Source organism: Panthera uncia, unplaced genomic scaffold, assembly GCF_023721935.1.
Source record: "Panthera uncia isolate 11264 unplaced genomic scaffold, Puncia_PCG_1.0 HiC_scaffold_1612, whole genome shotgun sequence".
NCBI lineage: Eukaryota > Metazoa > Chordata > Mammalia > Carnivora > Felidae > Panthera > Panthera uncia.
This window is the reverse complement of record NW_026058264.1, coordinates 29899-46035: the sequence shown is the minus strand read 5'-3', so window position 1 is coordinate 46035 and position 16137 is coordinate 29899. Positions and strand designations below refer to the sequence as shown.

Here is a 16137-nt window from a genome sequence, read left to right as displayed (position 1 = left end):
TTAGCAAAACTCATTTCTGGTGACAGAATTCAGAATAGGAGTTACCACAGGGGTTTACTAAAGGAGTGCTATTGACTAGAAAATGGCATAGGGACCCTTCTGGGGTGCTGACAAAATACTGTATCTTGATCCGGTTGGTAATCACACACGTGTATACATAGGGCAACTTTATCAACTATACACTCAAGATTTGTGCACTTGACTGTATGTCAGTTTTGACACACACGTACAAAAAAATCCAAGGCAAAAATAACAATATGTTAGTTAACATGTGTTAATTCTCAGTGGTGGGTATAGAGTGCTATTACTTAATTCTCTATGTTTTCTTTACGTTAAAATTTACAATCAGGAAAGAGAGAGAGCAATAGTTCTCCATAGCCAAAGTGACACCCATCCTAGAGGGGCCCTCTGCCCAGCCATCTCCCCAACAAGGGGGTGAGTTCCCTTATAAGGGGGTACAGATGACAACAACCAACCAGCCTGTGTTAGTGGAGACAAGGTTATCTTCATGGTCACTCTCTCAGGAAATTGGTGTGGCTGCTAAAAAGTGGGGTGTTTTGTAGGGTCTTTTGAAGGTCAGTGTGGCTGATTCTTGAGCTGACAGGGACCCTGAGCCATCACGCATGAGCTGGACTAGAGCGCCAGCCTCCCTGCACCCCAGCCCCCCCAAAGAAGGCAGAATGGTATTTGGAGGGCAGCTCCGTGGCCTCAGCTTCCAGATTGGTTGCTGCTCCATTTAGCCCAGGGCATCACCCATATTGGGTGCATGGCAAGTCAAGAGGAAGGAAAAGAGAGGTACAAAGAATTTAAGGAGGTGGGAAAAATAAGAAAAAGAGGTAAAATGAAAGATGCATATGCCTTGCCCTGCAGCTTCAAGGACCTGGGTGGGTTATCTGCTTCCTTCTTTGGAGCCTCTTTCTCCTATGGGCTCAGCTCTTCACCTTACACTGTGGAGGAAGGGAGGGTGTGGTAAAGCCCAAAGTGGCTCCGAAACCAGACAGACCTGCCTTTCTGTCACTGAGTGGCAACCTGCTTGACCTCTGGTGCCTCCCTTTCCTCACCGGTGAAACAAGCATTAATTCCACCTCTCAGGGTCGATGTAGGGGCTGGAAATGGGGAATGCCAGGACCTGACCTAGGAGGCTCTTCATAACAGGGGAGAGGGGTAAGAATAGGCCTCTCTTCCCTCTGAGGTCAGTTTTGTGGGTCAGAGACGCTGGCAGGGATGTCCAATAGAACTTTCTGAGATGATGGGTGTTGAGCACTTGATAGGTGTCTGGTGAGCCCTGGGGACTGAGTTTTTCATTGTATTCTATTTCAGCTGTTATATATTTACATAGTCACCTGTGACTGCTGGCTGCCGCAAGGGGCAGTGCAAGGAGAGTTATTCAAGAGAGCACGACTGCTCCCCCGCCAGGCGGCTGGGCAGGGTGGCCCATTGGTCTGGACACTGAAAGGCGCTGGGTATGCGCCGCATTTACGCAGTCATTTCTTCCCCTGAAAAAACTCTTCCTGAATAAAGTCGGGGCTGGCGTGAAAGCCCAGGACTGAGGTCAAACTCCGAGCTCCGGGATGGGAGCAATTAAGGTTTGTAACCGCGTGGACTCCACAACTTCGGTCCCTCCTCGTCCCCTACTCTCTCCAGTCTGCCTACAATCAGTAAGTCCCCTGGTGAAATGCGGTGGGGACACGGGAGCCTCCCTCTGCGTCTCCGCCACCCGTCTGGGCCTCCTAGGGCTACTGTATTCTTCGCATCAAACGCTAGAGGCTCGGCACTTCCCATTTCACAGCTGAGGAAACTAAGGCTCCAGGTTAAGGGCGCGCGGCAGGAAGCGGGGGAGCTCCAGCCCAGCCGTAAACTCTTTGGGGCTCCGGTGGCGACAGAGACACTGGCGACTGAGGTTGTCAGGGCGCGCGGGCGAAGCGGCGAGTAAATATTTGGGGCTGTAACCCGGGTTCCGGCAACTCACCGTCACTGCGGTTCCCCGGCGGGCGCGTGGCGAGGGCGGCGCCTGGGGGACAGGGGCGTCCCCGCGTGGCGGCTGGGACAGACCTCGCGGCCCCGCCCCGGCCCGCCTCCGCCAGCGGCTATAAGACGGCAGAGCGGGAGGGTGGCGGCGGTGGGAGAAAGAGCGGGCGTGCGCACCGTACTGTAGGCGGCGCAGCGGGAGCGCGGCCGGGCGAGGGCGGCCGGCAGAGCGGGTGCGTGGAGCGCAAGAGCCGGCCCGGAGCAGCCCCGGCGTGGGCGCGAGCGCGAGCGCAAGCGGCTGCACCGTTTCCGAGCCCAGCACCTCTTAGGACCCTCCGCCGCGCGCGCGGGGCCGAGCCTGCCCATGAAGCCGCCCGCAGCGCAGAGCAGCCCCGCGGCGGCCGCGGCCGCAGGTGAGTGCGGGACCCTGAAAGCCCTGGCCCCGCGGGCGCGGTGGGGGGCGAAAGGCGGGGGATCCGGGGGCGTCCCTTTACCCGCGGGTCCCCATCCTCCCCTGCGGGCTTCAGCTGCCTTCCTCGCGCCTGGCTGGGGCCACTTAACGGGCACAGCCTGACCCCGTCTTGCCACCGCTTACCCGTTCGCACGCGCCCCCGAGGGACGAGCGTGGGCACAAGTACCCTACAGGGCGTGGGAAAGAGTTCGGCCGCGTGGATTAGCTGGGTGACCTTTGGTCTGCAGCTTCACTCAGCGGAGGCTCAGTTTCCCCATCTCTAAAACGGGCACGATTCATACCACCGCTTCAGGGGCTGGTTGGGAGTATGAAAAGATAAGCAACGGGCAGTGACAGCGTGGCTGTCACTCGGCAGGCGCGCGCTGAATGTTAGTTATCTTGGGGAATGGTGGCGGCCCCCTCCAGGCCCGGGGACGGGCTAGCCGTCCCGCCCCGGCACCTGAGTCCGTCATCCCTGTCCCCAGCCCCGGCCTTGGACTCGGCGGCCGCCGGGGACCTGACGGATGCGCTGTGCGAGTTTGACGCGGTGCTGGCCGACTTCGCGTCGCCCTTCCACGAGCGCCACTTCCACTACGAGGAGCACCTGGAGCGCATGAAGCGGCGGAGCAGCGCCAGCGTGAGCGACAGCAGCGGCTTCAGCGACTCCGACAGTAAGTGTGGCCCCACCGGGGAAGGCGCGGGAGCGCCGGGAACTCCCAACCAGGGGTCCTAGGGGCTCGAGTCTCTGCTTCTCTGGAAGCCGAGGGGTGGGGAGCCCAGCCAAGCGAGCCCTAAGGCTCCGCGCAGTCTCTAGGACGCCCGCAGACAGGCAAAACCCCCGGGTTGTCACGCGAAGGCTGTTGGAGGCACGCGGGTCTACCTGCTGCCTGCAGGTGTCCTGAGGCCGGAGGGTTTAAGCAGCTGCCCGGACTCAGCCAGACCGGGCTCCTGGGACTCAAGCCAGGCCTTCCCACCGTTACCTCCCCTCCCTTCCCTTTGCCCTTTTCTCTCTCTGCATGTTTTTCAGAGTATGTGTAGAAAGTGCCACAGGAATGGGGGTGGAGGGAGACATGGGAGGGCACAATACCGAAAAATTTGTGAAACCAGAAGTTTCATAAGCGGCTGTTCTTGGGATTTTTGAAATAACTTCTTGCGTTTTCTTCTGGCTCCGAGCTCCCAGACCGGCTGGTGCCCTGCATGCGGTTTTTGAAAGACTCCTTGGCACGGCGGGGCTCGAGTATTTTCGGAAGTGTCCTTCTTCAGGCAGGTCCACCAGTGGGACCACTGGCTTCCACAGCTCCCCCCACCCCCACTCAGGCTGGAGAAGGAGCCAGAGGGCAGATGGGCACAGAGGTGCTTCCTGGCGGCTTTTCTCAGAAGGGAGACTACCGCAGGGTCTCTTTGTCTTAAACAACCTTGCAAGTAGCAGGACAATTTGTTTTTTGTTTTTTTTTTTGTTTTTGTTTTTTAATTCGAGAACAAGTCGTCTTGTTCGAACAGATATGGGTATCTGTTTAGGTATCAGATAGAAAATTTGGTAACTTTTCAAATTGTTGGTTTTCAAATTCTGGAAGACTTACTATTTTTCAAAGTGAATTTAAATTTTTCTGACTTATTCTTGAGACTTCATTCTCTAGATGGGTTACCAGCACGAATGTCACTCCCTTTGCTGCCCTTGACTCTGGAAGTGAAAGCAATGACCCAAGGACCTTTCCTTGTGATTCTCTTCTTTTGAAATCTGAAGCTCTTCCTTGTTCCAGAGCAAAGATATAGTCCCAGACCCCATGTGAGCTGTCCTCCTGAGAATGAATAAAAGTGCTTGACACCCTGTTCAGGGATTGAGTCAGAAACCTGAGGTCCATCATGACTTTCCTTGGCAGTCCTGCCCAAGGGTTAGATTTAATTGAAGTTTTTGAAGTGAACAGGGATGGAATAGTGTGCTGCTAATATTCTGTTTTGCATTTTTGGACTTGATTGCTAATGACCAGACCGCTTGTTTTCAATTTCAAAGAGAAATCTCAAAACTTCTGAAATTTGTCTCAAAGCTGTGGCCAAACTTAAATATGTCTTCTTTTGCTGGGTCATGGAGCAAGTTATTCATCAAGTGCAAATTCTCTCTCCCACAAGAAAGAAAGCTGGGACAGACTGTCCAGTACTGCACTATTGCAAAGAACAAGTCCTTTCTGACACAGGGCCTCATTTGGCTAGGATGTGGTCTGAACTTGCCCATCCTGGGTGATTGCAGCTCCCTCTGGGTAGGGTTTCAGATCTGGGACCTGTTTTCAGGGGCCTCAAAGAGAGGGTACTCAGAAACCCATCCTTAATGGTTTTGGGGGAGAAATTTGGAATAATCTATAGTTTCTCTTGGGGTGTATGTGCGTGCATGCATTTTGCTTTCTGCCCTTGTTGCTAACTGCTCAGCTAACCCTTAGTTTGGTGGCTAGAGAGTAATGGGGAGGGTATAAAGGAGGCTCAGATGATATTTGTCTTTTTTCATAAATGTGTAGCTTATCCCCCATAAGACTGGTTAGAAATAGTCTTGGCAGAATTGGTGTATATCTAAACAGTAATTTCTTAAGGAAGCATACTGTGTGTATCTTAACTGCCACCAAGTACTGAGCACAGACATTTATTATGCGTATTTGTCTGTTCAATGCTTTTCTGAGGAAGAGAATGTTTGAGAGAAGTAGATCCTACTGAGATTTAGGCCGCCAAAAGGGAGACATACCAGGATAATGATAATAAGAGCAGCTCAGTTTTACCAAGCCCTTACTATGATTATTGTTATTATTTATTAGCTCTTATCAGTAGTGATTTCTTTGTTGGGCTTTAACTGTGTTATCTCATATGACCTCTACCACAGTCCTGTAAGATAGGCACTGTTATCTCCATGTTTCTGATAAGACAGCAGAACCGCGTGAGCTGTCTCTAAGACCTTGCTCTGTCACCATGGATGGTTGGCTGGAATGGGAACCAGGTCCTCAGGAATAGACCTGAAGTCCCGTTGGACCCAAATCATTCACCTGTTTATCAACAGTGGTTGTGTCTCTTCAAGGCAGTCGTCATCAGCCTGGGTCTGGAAGGTCTTGGTTTCTACACCTGTAAAATGGAAAGGATGCTATTTAGTAGTACTGTTAGAAACATCCATAAGCTCATGATGAGGAAGAAAAAAATCACTGTTTCATGCTCTCAAGAAGACATTAAAATGCATACACCAGGCTCTATCACATAAGTCAGATGTATTTGAGCCAGTGTCTTGCATGCAAATGTTACATATGAGCTACAAACCAGCAGCACCTTGATTCTCACTCTGCCTGCTACTTACTGCTCTATCACTCAGAAGATCCACCTTCCAAGATAGCTCAAAGTAGCAGTTCTGTTTTTTGAAGAACCCTTCCTTTTCTCATTAGAAAAAAAAAAAATTAGGGTTGCTTTCATACAAAGGAGAAACATAGATATTCCTTCCACCCAAAGAAGCAAGTTATTTAGATAGGAGAGAAGAATGGACATTTAAAAAGAAATACTCCTTCCTGGGCACCTGGGTGGCTCGGTTGGTTAAACGTCTGACTCTTGATCGTGGCTCAGGTCATAATCTCATGGTTGTGAGATCACGCCTTCTGTCAGATCCAACTGGGCATAGAGGCTGCTTGGGATTCTCTCTCTCTCCCTCTCTCTCTCTCCGCCCCCCCCCCCCCCCCCTATACACACACTCTCTCTTTTTCAAAAAAAAAAAAAAAGAAAAAGAAAAAGAAAAAAAGAAACACTCCTTCCTGTTCCTACTGATGGGGTGGGAGGGGGAGGTCCTCCAAAGATGTGAAGAAGACCAAAATGAAAATTGCAAGATAACTCCACATTAAGGATGGCATTCAAATAGGGGTTGATCAAAACAGGCTGGTTCCTTTCCCCTAGACTTCGGTCCAGCAGGTGAGATCTCAGACACTTTAGTGGGAGCAGTTTTAACATTAGCAGTGGAAGGGCAGTGTTGTTCAAACTTCACCCTTAGAGGGATTTTAGGGGTTGTAAACTTCTTTGGTTTTAACTTTTAAAAAAATATATTGTTTTCAGTATTTTCAAAATTGTAAAGGCACACCATGATTTCTCAAATATGTTTAATGAAATTTTAACTCATAATTACTGGTTTTCTAAAAATTTTTAATGTTTATTCATTTTTGAGAGGAAGAGACAGAGCACAAGTGGGGAAAGGGCAGAGAGAGAGGGAGACAAAGAATCCGAAGCAGGCTCCAGGCTCCAAGCTGTCAGCACAGAACCTGATGCAGGCTTGAACTCGTGAACCTTGAGATCATGACCTGGGCTGAAGTCAGACTAATGCCCAACTGACTGAGCCACCCAGGCTCCCCTTTAATTACCAAGTTTTAGCCAATGTGTTAATTTATGTTTCCACTGAATGATTTTATATGAAGTTTACAGTATGACCTTGAACTTTAAATGGTGGTATGAACTATCTCTGCTGTATTGGGATTTCACTTACCTTTTTTCCTTTGAAGAGAGGAAGTGTTTTGCTACTTAACAGGAAGGGTCTGAAGGCTGCTGGGACTGCAAGAGATATTGTGATGTTGTGGAGCCGTTTTAGGGAATGAGGAACTGGCTTCTTTCAGCAGGTGCAAGACCAGAACATTTGTATATCTTTTCCTAGTCTGCTCCAGCTTGGCCCTGGGAGAAGGTACCTTGTGGACAGTGGGTGTTAGCATGACAGGTAGCATATTGGCTGATTTGGCATAGGAGATCCAGAGACTGGAATCTGAACTTGTTCAAGCCTTGAGAGAACGAGAAGTTAGGAGCTCTCGGGCTGCCCTGGCACTGTTAGGAATTCCAGATGGGTGACAGGTCTCACTCGGGCGGAGACCTCGAGAGGTGTCCAAAGGGACCCAGTGGTCAGGGAAGCTGGGACAATATTGGTGAAAGGGAAAAGGGCTCTTTCTTACTCTATCCTACTTTTAGTGAGGCTTTCAGGATTTAGATTTTGTGGAGGAGATTCACCCCTCCCCACCACCATTCACTGTGGCAAAAGGGAAAGAGGTCCAAGGCTTTCTTTTTCTCAGTTAATTACTATAGTTTGCTTGTCTTCAACGTGTGGGATTGTTCTATATTTACAGGAGCTCTGGGCAAGGTTTACTGTCTGTGGTTTTACTTCCCTCTGGAGTAGCACATGTTGGTGCTAACCCTAAATTACCTTTCTCCCCACCCCCAAACTAAAAGAGCACAACTACCTTTTAAACAAGCTTCTGTTTTTACAGCTGAGTTTCTCAAACTCTGTTGGTGCTCTTAAAGTTAGATCTTTGTATATTGAATATGCTTACATTTCTTCTGATGGTGTCTTAGGGAACTTGGTACCTAAGTTTGAGGTTCCTGGATTCCGCATGCCAAGTTGACTGGCCAAGGACATTTCTAATGGGCCTTTGAGATGCCTGTGAGATGGGGCTTTAGAGCTGATTGAAGTAGATTTTGTGGAGCCCTGAAATGTAGTCTTATCACCTGCTAAGGTTCCCCAAATCATCACTGATTGTGTCCTTGAACCCCTGTTAATGGCACCACCTGATATTGGGGTGGGGCCATAATACATTAATATGCTATCAGCCAGCAACACATCGCTATCATTTTATCAGACTAACAGGCTGTTGTTTTGCAAGGGATAGAGTTCCAGAGGTGTGAAAAGAACAGGAAGTTAGGCTTTACTTACCTTTTAATCTACCGTAATGCCTACCTTGAAGTCTTGTTCATTGAGGGTGCTTAATAAAAGTCCATGGAGTGAAATTTTATGGGATAAAGGAAAGTGATGTCTACAGCTTGGGGGCACTTCTGTGTTGGTGGTTTGTTTTAGGGAGGTTTATTCGAGGGTGCCTCAGAAGATAAGCCTCTCTTGAGAATTTTGCTGCTATCTAAAGAAGAGGAGGAAGCCCAGGCTCAGAATCTTGCTTGTTAACCATTCGCTGTGGGGCCCTTTGCTCTCCTGGACAGGTTATCCTCCATTTAACTAGGAACTTTAGAATAAAATCATGAAAACCAGGGGCGCCTGGGTGGCTCAGTCGGTTAAGTGTCTGACTTCATTCAGTTCAGGTCATGATCTCTCAGTCCATGAGATCCAGCCCCGCCTTGGGCTCTGTGCTGACAGCTCAGAGCCTGGAGCCTGCCTCAGATTCTGTGTCTCCCCCTCTCTCCACCCCTCCCCCCTGCTCACATCTTTCTTTCTCTCAAAAATAAACATTAAAATAATTAATTAAAAAATCATGAAAATCATACATATCATACACAGAGTGGCTAGCTTATTATTTCCCTTTTGCTAAGGAAGAGACTAAGTCTCAGAGGTGAAGTGATTTGCACAGGGCCACGCGGTTGTCATATGGCCCCTTATCCCATACGGCTCTACTGTGGCAGCTTCTGCTGGGCCTTGTGGTAGCTTTGGGCTTCCTGAAGTTACTTTTTTTCATCTTTTTCATGAATGACGTATGTAGAATATTACCACAGGGTGGGACTGAACTGTGGGCAGGTTTGGCTTCAGGATGCTGAGGGTTCGCTTCCTGTTGATGGTTGAATATTTTGGAGCCTGGAGTTAGGTCTGGCTCAGGTTGTGCACAGAAGCTCATGGAAAGAGAGAGGAATCAAGGTGTGGCAATGAGCTTCTGTGTGAACTTGTGTGTGTGGTTGGTTAGGAGGTGTGGGGGAGAGGGGAAGTGGGGAAGTGAGTGTATGCTAAGTTGACATGCTTGTGTGTGTGTGTGTGTGTGTGTGTGTGTGTGTGTGTGTGTGTGTGTTTGCGTGTATCTATCTATCTCTATATATCTATATAGGGGTATACCTATATATATATATATGCATATATAGATAGATATTGTAGCCAGAATTTTTTTTCTCTCTCTCCCTCATTGGGGGAGTAGCATTCCCCCATTCATTAGCAGTAAGAGGAACTTCTGATTATGTTAAGTTTGATTTGCAACTGAATTTATTAGGCAAGTAACAGCCAGTTTGTCTATATATTTTCTGAGTTTGAAGAAAATACTTGGATCAAAAAGGCATATTAGCACCAGGCTGTAAAGGCTAAGAGGTACACAGTGACAACATCCCAGTACCATGACTCATTCTCTACAGAGTCTCCAAACCACCTGAGTTTTTCCTGAATCCTCACTGGATTCTTTTTTTCCTACCATTTTGCAATGGCCTTTTTCCTGTCTAGATCATTCCTTCCCCGAAAGTTCAATGACATTTGGTCTACTTGCCTGTGAGGTAAACAAACTGTGTGTGAGTGTGTCCCTCCCCCCCAAAGGATGGCTGTATGTGGATGTAAAATTGCTGAAAGTTGGAGCAGAATAGGGATGAAGTCCAAAGTCAGGGCAAGGGCCAGTGGTGCAGGGCTGGGTGGAGTGAGGTATGCTGGTGAAACTGGCTCTCAAGGGCCAAGTGTTTCTGAGAGATAGAGACCAGAGGTGTGGCCATGGAAGCCTGGGCCAGCGAGTCTCTGGGTTCGGCGGTCTGGGCCAGGGATGGGAGCGATGCTGTCAGGTGTCCTCAGAGCCAAAGATAATGTGCCAAACGCCTCATGTTCTTTCCTTCTGGCTCCGGGGTTTGGGCATGAAGCCGGCCTCCACAGGGCTCTCTGTGGTTTTCCTGCCCCTGGGTCTTACCTCATCTTTTCCCCTACAAGTTTCTCAGGTTCTATTTGTGGCGATTCTCCTACCTATTGCGTGGTGACAAACAGTGACGCCCTGCCGTAGGTCTGCCATGGACACGGCCGCTTTCCTGTATGTAAGGGAAAGGCTTTTCCTTGAGAAAATCCAGACTGCTCTAGGGGTGGGCTCAGCTGGAAAAGCAAGCAGAAGGGCTTCCCCATTTGAGTTCCTGTGCAAGTGTCCTGAGACATGTTAATGGGCTGCCACAAAAAAGGTGTCCCATAGTTAAACTGGAGAAACAAGACTTCTCAGGGACATTGAAGCGGGAAGACCCAGTAGGAGTCTCCAAAGGTGCTCAGTGTTTCTCAAACTTAGTTGATCACATACATGGTTCTTCTTTCCCAAGGACCAGTGTTCTGAGGAACATTTTTTGGGGGGAAATATTATGTGTGGGGTTTGGTATTTTGGATCTCATTAGGTGTTCATCACCAAAGCCCTGAAAAGTGACTGTGGTCCTTTTAGGTGACTTAGGCTGGACCTCTGAGGGGAGAAAAGATCGTGAGAGTTGGGCATGTCTGGAAAAGTGAACAAGATGAATGCGTAGGTCAGGAAGATAAGATGGCACTGGGGCCACCTGGTCAGAGGAGGGTGGGAGGAAAGGGAGCCAGGTGTAGGGTCTGAGAACTTGCAGTAGTCTTTTAGGGATGAAGCTCAATTATTGTGTGATGAGAAACCTCTGCTTTGGAAAACGCTTTTTATCTTTTATAACTTATTCATGTTCACTTTGAGTTATGGGGACCAAAGAAAGAAGTTTTTGCCTCCTCCTGAGTTGGAGGTCGTTGGATTCAAGTGAGTGAATCCCAAAGAGGAATAGAGCCCTGGCCAGGCCCTCTTGATTCAGCCGCCCTCCGTAACCTGCAGAGACTTTCCAGAGGTCATATCTGCTACAAGTGTGCCTGGCTTTGTGTTTTGTTTTAGCCAGGAAGACTGTTACTTTGTGACCTCACAGGCCACATCCTGCTTCTGCTGGCTGCTCTGCCTTTGAGCCCTTTGAGGGGTGGAGCTCAGCCACCAGCTCCCTTTTGGTGTCATGGCCACATGGCTGAACTGGCTGTGGGCTGGTTTCCTCATTTTTGGCAGGATTTAGAGAAGTAGAGTCTCAGAACTTCAGAGCTGGAAGGAACTTTAAGGATTATGTAGCCTTCCCATTTTATTGATGGCTAAGCCGAGGCTCAGAGATGCAGTCTTGCCCAAGGGCGCCCGAGTATCTAAGTAGCTGAGCTGGTTCCCTTGACTCCCAGCACAACTCTGCTTCTGGGACCTTGCCTTGCTCTTGCTCTTGCTCTGGTCTTTGGGGTACGGCAATAGAAGAAGCCACAGGATCACTCCAAGTGTCTATAATTGACAACGTCTAGAAGAAATATTTGTCTCTGACCCTCTAGCTTATTTATCCTCAGAATGTAGGTTCTCAGGAAAACCAGGCCAAAGACAGTCTTGAGCAGTCAGGGAGGATTCTGAAGTAATGGGACCCAACCTTATGTTTGTATTTCGGGGAGTTCAGAGGGCAGAAGGGACATTTTTCAGGAGAGACGATTCTTTAGGTCTAAAATCCTGAACCAGCCCCCCACCCCACAATAGCCAAGCATCGGCTCAGCTGTCAGTTAGACTCCTGGGCAGTGGGATCCTGTGTGTTGCAAAGGAGGCTGGTCTGGTCGTGATCATCCTGTCACACTCTCCTTTTTTTTAGGGAAGCAAGGCCTTCAGTGTGCCTGACTGGACACACACACACACACACACACACAGGCACACACCCCTATCTCAAATCATTTTGGGGCATGACTATAAAATCTGGAAATCAACCTGTTTTCTTTACGACTTTGCTCCTTTGGGAGATGAGCTGAAAACCATCTCGAACGAGTTACATTTTCTTTCCTGAAAGGTGCAGATTCGCTCTATAGGAACAGCTTCAGCTTCAGTGATGAAAAACTGAATTCTCCAACAGACGCTGCTCCAGCTCTTCTCTCCCCCACCGTCCCTCCTCGGAAAGGTAGGCTCGTGAGTGGTGGTATGAGGGTTTTGGTTTCCTTCTTCTCTCACCCTTCCCGGTCTCTTGTCTCTTCCGCCTGACCCCCGACCCTTCCCAAATGTGCAAAATAAATAGATAAAACTAACATCTTCGTACGGTGTGAGGTGGAACTGTCCTTTCTCAGGATTCTGATCGGTGTAAAAATGAAATCAGGTAATTGAGGGGCAAGGAACCAGATCCGCAGGGAGAAAGAACACTTGTCTTTACGCTCTGCTTTCTCTCACGTGGTGTAATCAAGACCATGCCAAATGACAGTGCTCTCTCAGACTGGTTGGTTCAAGAATTGAAAACTCAGCAGTTAGGGTTTGCAGAAAGTGAGATCCTTTTTATTGCATTAACTATGTAACCAATGCTTTCAGATTACCAATTTAGCAATTCAAGGGGGTCATCATCATGAGGCAGGCCATGATCTCACATGATTTAAAATAGCAGCTCCAGCCTGTCTCTACTGTGATATTAATAGACCTAAAAAGTTTTTAAAGATGCATGAGCAGTTTCTTATTTTTTGGAACTTGTAAAGTGTCTCCAGCTAGAGAGCTGAATGTTCTGTTACATTGGACAAGTGCCCTCTTGAAAACAAAAGGAGTTTTTCTCCTCAAGAAACATTATACTTGCTGAAAATAGTTGCAGAATGCAATAAAAATGGAACATGGTTAAAAAGAAATATGAAGATTCTATTACTTTTCTCACTCTTGGCATTAAAGGCAGAATTTCCCTCTTTTTCAAAAGACTGATTTTTAAATTCTCCTCTCAACATAGCCGTGTTGAGCAGTCACTAGGGACTCTGCTGTTGTCCAGCTCTCTGCAAAACAGAGCTATTGAATTCAGAGAGACAGGGCAGTCTAGGAAGTGGCTGAAAACGTGCCGAGATTTGCTACCTGATCTTTAAGAGGTAGGAATTACAGAAGGAGGAAAAAGCCCTAGTGGCAAATTGACTTTAAAAGCTGAGAACAACGAGCCATTTGTAGCCAGCCAGCAAGGGTTAATTAATACAAATATCCAGGCACGTGTTTCGGACAAGGCATGAATGACGAACCCTACAGGAACGAGTATATGTCTCAGGATATAGAGGGAACAAAATCAAGACAAGGACTGGCTGCCTTGTCCTGACAGCTGGATGGGATGAGGCTGTCCCAGACCCGGAGGCCTCAGTTTGCCTTTCTGTACCATTTTGACAAAGAACAGTGGCTCCTCCTTCGTTTCATACCGAGGGCTGTGGTATTGCCCTGGGGTGGTGGCACAAACAAGAATGTGTCAAAGGCGAGGCTTAGTGGGAATATTGAATCTGGGTGTCCACTCTGCACTGTGCCACACTTACCGGACATTTTTGACTGATAACTCAAAACCTACAGAGTCAAAAAAATCAAAACTTTTCATCTTCCTTTCCAGCCTCTCCTCTCCCCTGCCCCTCAGACTTTTAAGGTAGTGAAGGGAGATTCTTCTTCTAGGTTGTTGGGGTGAGGGTGGCACAGGGGATGATGAACTGAAAAAACACAAGAAGGGGACGTCTAGGTTAATCTTCAGAATCAGTGTCTGAGTTGACTGTAAATAAACATTGGAGCAGACACTTGGGGTTGGTACGGGACAGTCTGAAATAACGTCTCTGAAGATCCAGAGATACAAAATGGGGTCGCATAATCCTGGGAACAGAGGGCTTCTTGAGCTGTCATTGATATGGAAACTGAAGGTCGACTCTTGTTTTTCAGCTAAACTAGGAGACACGAAAGAGCTAGAAGACTTTATTGCTGATCTTGACAGAACATTAGCAAGTGAGTACGCGCCTCGTATTAAAAAAATCAAACAGAAAACCAACCAACACCGCTGATAAAGTGCCATAATAGTTACCAGCTTGCCTGGGGGCAGGAAGTTACATCACTGGGCTTCTTTAGGTTCAGAAACAGGACCCTAGTGGCTCAGAAAGAAATTCTGAGGACAAGTTTGCATTAATGTAGACCGTGTGCCTTTCCAAACAGTGAGAACAGGTTACCAGCAAACAATGACATTTTGTTTGAAAAATGCAGAGTAGTTATTAGAGCAAGATTGGAGCTTTACCATCACGATGTCCTGGCAGGCTTTTTGGAGGAGAAATGAGCCAACTGACTACAAAACCAATGTTTTAACAAGCCAGATGGTTCCATCCCATGGGCAAAGGAAGTGTTCCAGGTTAGATCCAAGGATTTGGGGAGGTCTGACTTCTAAAGGGTTGAATCCCAAAAGAAAGAATTGGCCTGGGGAGACCCCATAGCCAAAGGCTCACACCAATTAGTGAAAAACCTGGATTAAGTACACACTACTTTGTGTCCCATTTGGCAGTTACACTAATGGTACCCCCTTATGTGACTGGAAATGTTGGGAACTGAAGATATCAGACCATAACTACAATGGGGGTGGGGGGTGTCCAGAAGACGGGGCCCTGAGAACCAATCTACCCACTCTGTTTCAAGAGGAAAGGATTACAGGAGCCAGAAGAATCAGCTAGGACTTCTGGGATAAAAGTTTCAGCAGCTCTACTCTTGGGGGAGAGGCGGGGGTCTCATTCAGTCACAGAGCAGAAGAATTTTGTCCTAGGGTCTTAATTTTTTTAATGAAAGAGTTGATTTTCCATAAGGAATGTTTTATGGTATCCTCTGCTAAATAGCCAGGTGTAACCTGAAAAATTAGATCCAAAGCTGATTATGTAAAAATGACCCTGTTCTTCATACTGTTTCAGACAGACGTAAATCTCAGGTGGAAAGTCCTTGTGTATTTTCTACCTTCTCTTGCCCGTTCTCTTACCTGCTATACCATCCCACATCAGAAGACCCACGCCTGTTTTGACAGAGATTATTGTAATTACAGCACAATTTGTACGAGACCCGTGGAACAAGCCTGCCTACTTCATGGAAATTGCAGCTGGCCGCCCGGTTGTACCAGTTAATCAGACATACATTACGTGGGAAACCTGCCATTAAGTGTGATGCTTTGATGCCTGTCTGCGACGGTGTTAAGCTCTGGTTAAGCCTAGGAATTGGAAACTCTTATGAGTGCATGATAACCTTATTTATCTCCTTTTAACAGGTATGTGAAACAAGGAGAAGTTCTGGGTCCTTTCATCCTAAGGGAGAAGCTTCAGAAAGCTCCGAGGACCCTGGTAAAATCAGCTACGGAATTTGCTGCCAGAGCAGACAGAGATGAGAACTCACCTACCAGCAGGCCATTCTCAGACTCGTTCTGAAACCAGCCTTTGATCATCTCTGGGCAATTTAGAGCGTGAAACTGACTTTGTTGACCAGCTTGCAGCATATTAGAACAGATGACCCATGCTAATATTGTATTTTCTCTCAAAACATAGCTTTCCTGTAATTTAAAGTGCATTTATGGAAATATTTGTAATTAATTATATATAGTTGGAAACAGTAATATGCTTTTCCCAGTATAATATATTTTTGTATGCAAATAAAATTTGAACTGGAGTCTGTATGTTGTAAACTTTTTTTTTTTTAAATATCTTTCAATGTATTCTCATTCAAATAATGTTCTAGTGGGAATAACACCCCTCTTGATGCCTAATGAGGGCGTTGAATGCTCCAGATCACTCTAGACAATAGGGTGGGGAAGTGTGACTTTGAACCTCATTCAGTACTCCAGAGGGAAATGCTGGTATACGATTCATGGGAAATTTTATTTTATTTGGTTTTATTTATTTTTTTAGGCTTGTTTATTTTGAGAAAGAGAGAGTGGGAGAGGGGCAGAAAAAGAGGAAGAGAGAAAGAAGCCTGATGCGGGGCTCGATCTCACAACTGTGTGATGGGGACCAGAGCTGAAGTCAAGAGTCTGATGCTTAACCCGCTGAGCTACCCAGGCTCTCCTCATGAGAATCTTAATTTGAGGGCCATGGGTTGTTTAATTGACTGAGGATTGTGGTTTTGATGGAAGTTGGGTTTCTCTTCTACCTCTCTTCTCCTCATATCTTACCACCTTTTTAGGTGCTGTGGGCTCTTTCCTTCAATTAAGAGAAACACTATTTGCAC

General features: G+C 47.4%; 1 protein-coding gene and 1 long non-coding RNA gene across 3 annotated transcripts; one reads left to right on the top strand and one right to left on the bottom strand.

The window, feature by feature from the left end:
- The first annotated feature begins 1984 nt into the window (after positions 1-1984).
- On the top strand, positions 1985-15814 carry LOC125917241 (regulator of cell cycle RGCC). 2 transcript variants are annotated; one of them, XM_049623493.1, is made up of 5 exons: positions 1985-2381; positions 2905-3090; positions 11981-12088; positions 13834-13896; positions 15185-15814. In XM_049623493.1, exons 1-5 carry the CDS (start codon positions 2333-2335, stop codon positions 15190-15192), a joined length of 414 nt encoding a protein of 137 aa, XP_049479450.1. In that variant the 5' UTR covers positions 1985-2332; the 3' UTR covers positions 15193-15814. The 2 variants fall into 2 exon arrangements, with proteins under 2 accessions (XP_049479450.1, XP_049479449.1); XM_049623492.1 differs by lacking the exon at positions 1985-2381 and having other exon boundaries at positions 2389-3090.
- On the bottom strand, positions 5077-6132 carry LOC125917242 (uncharacterized). Its single transcript, XR_007456125.1, has 2 exons — positions 5745-6132; positions 5077-5518 (listed from the first exon to the last, which is right to left on the bottom strand). It is a non-coding gene; the product is annotated as an uncharacterized LOC125917242 (long non-coding RNA).
- Positions 15815-16137: the final 323 nt, after the last annotated feature.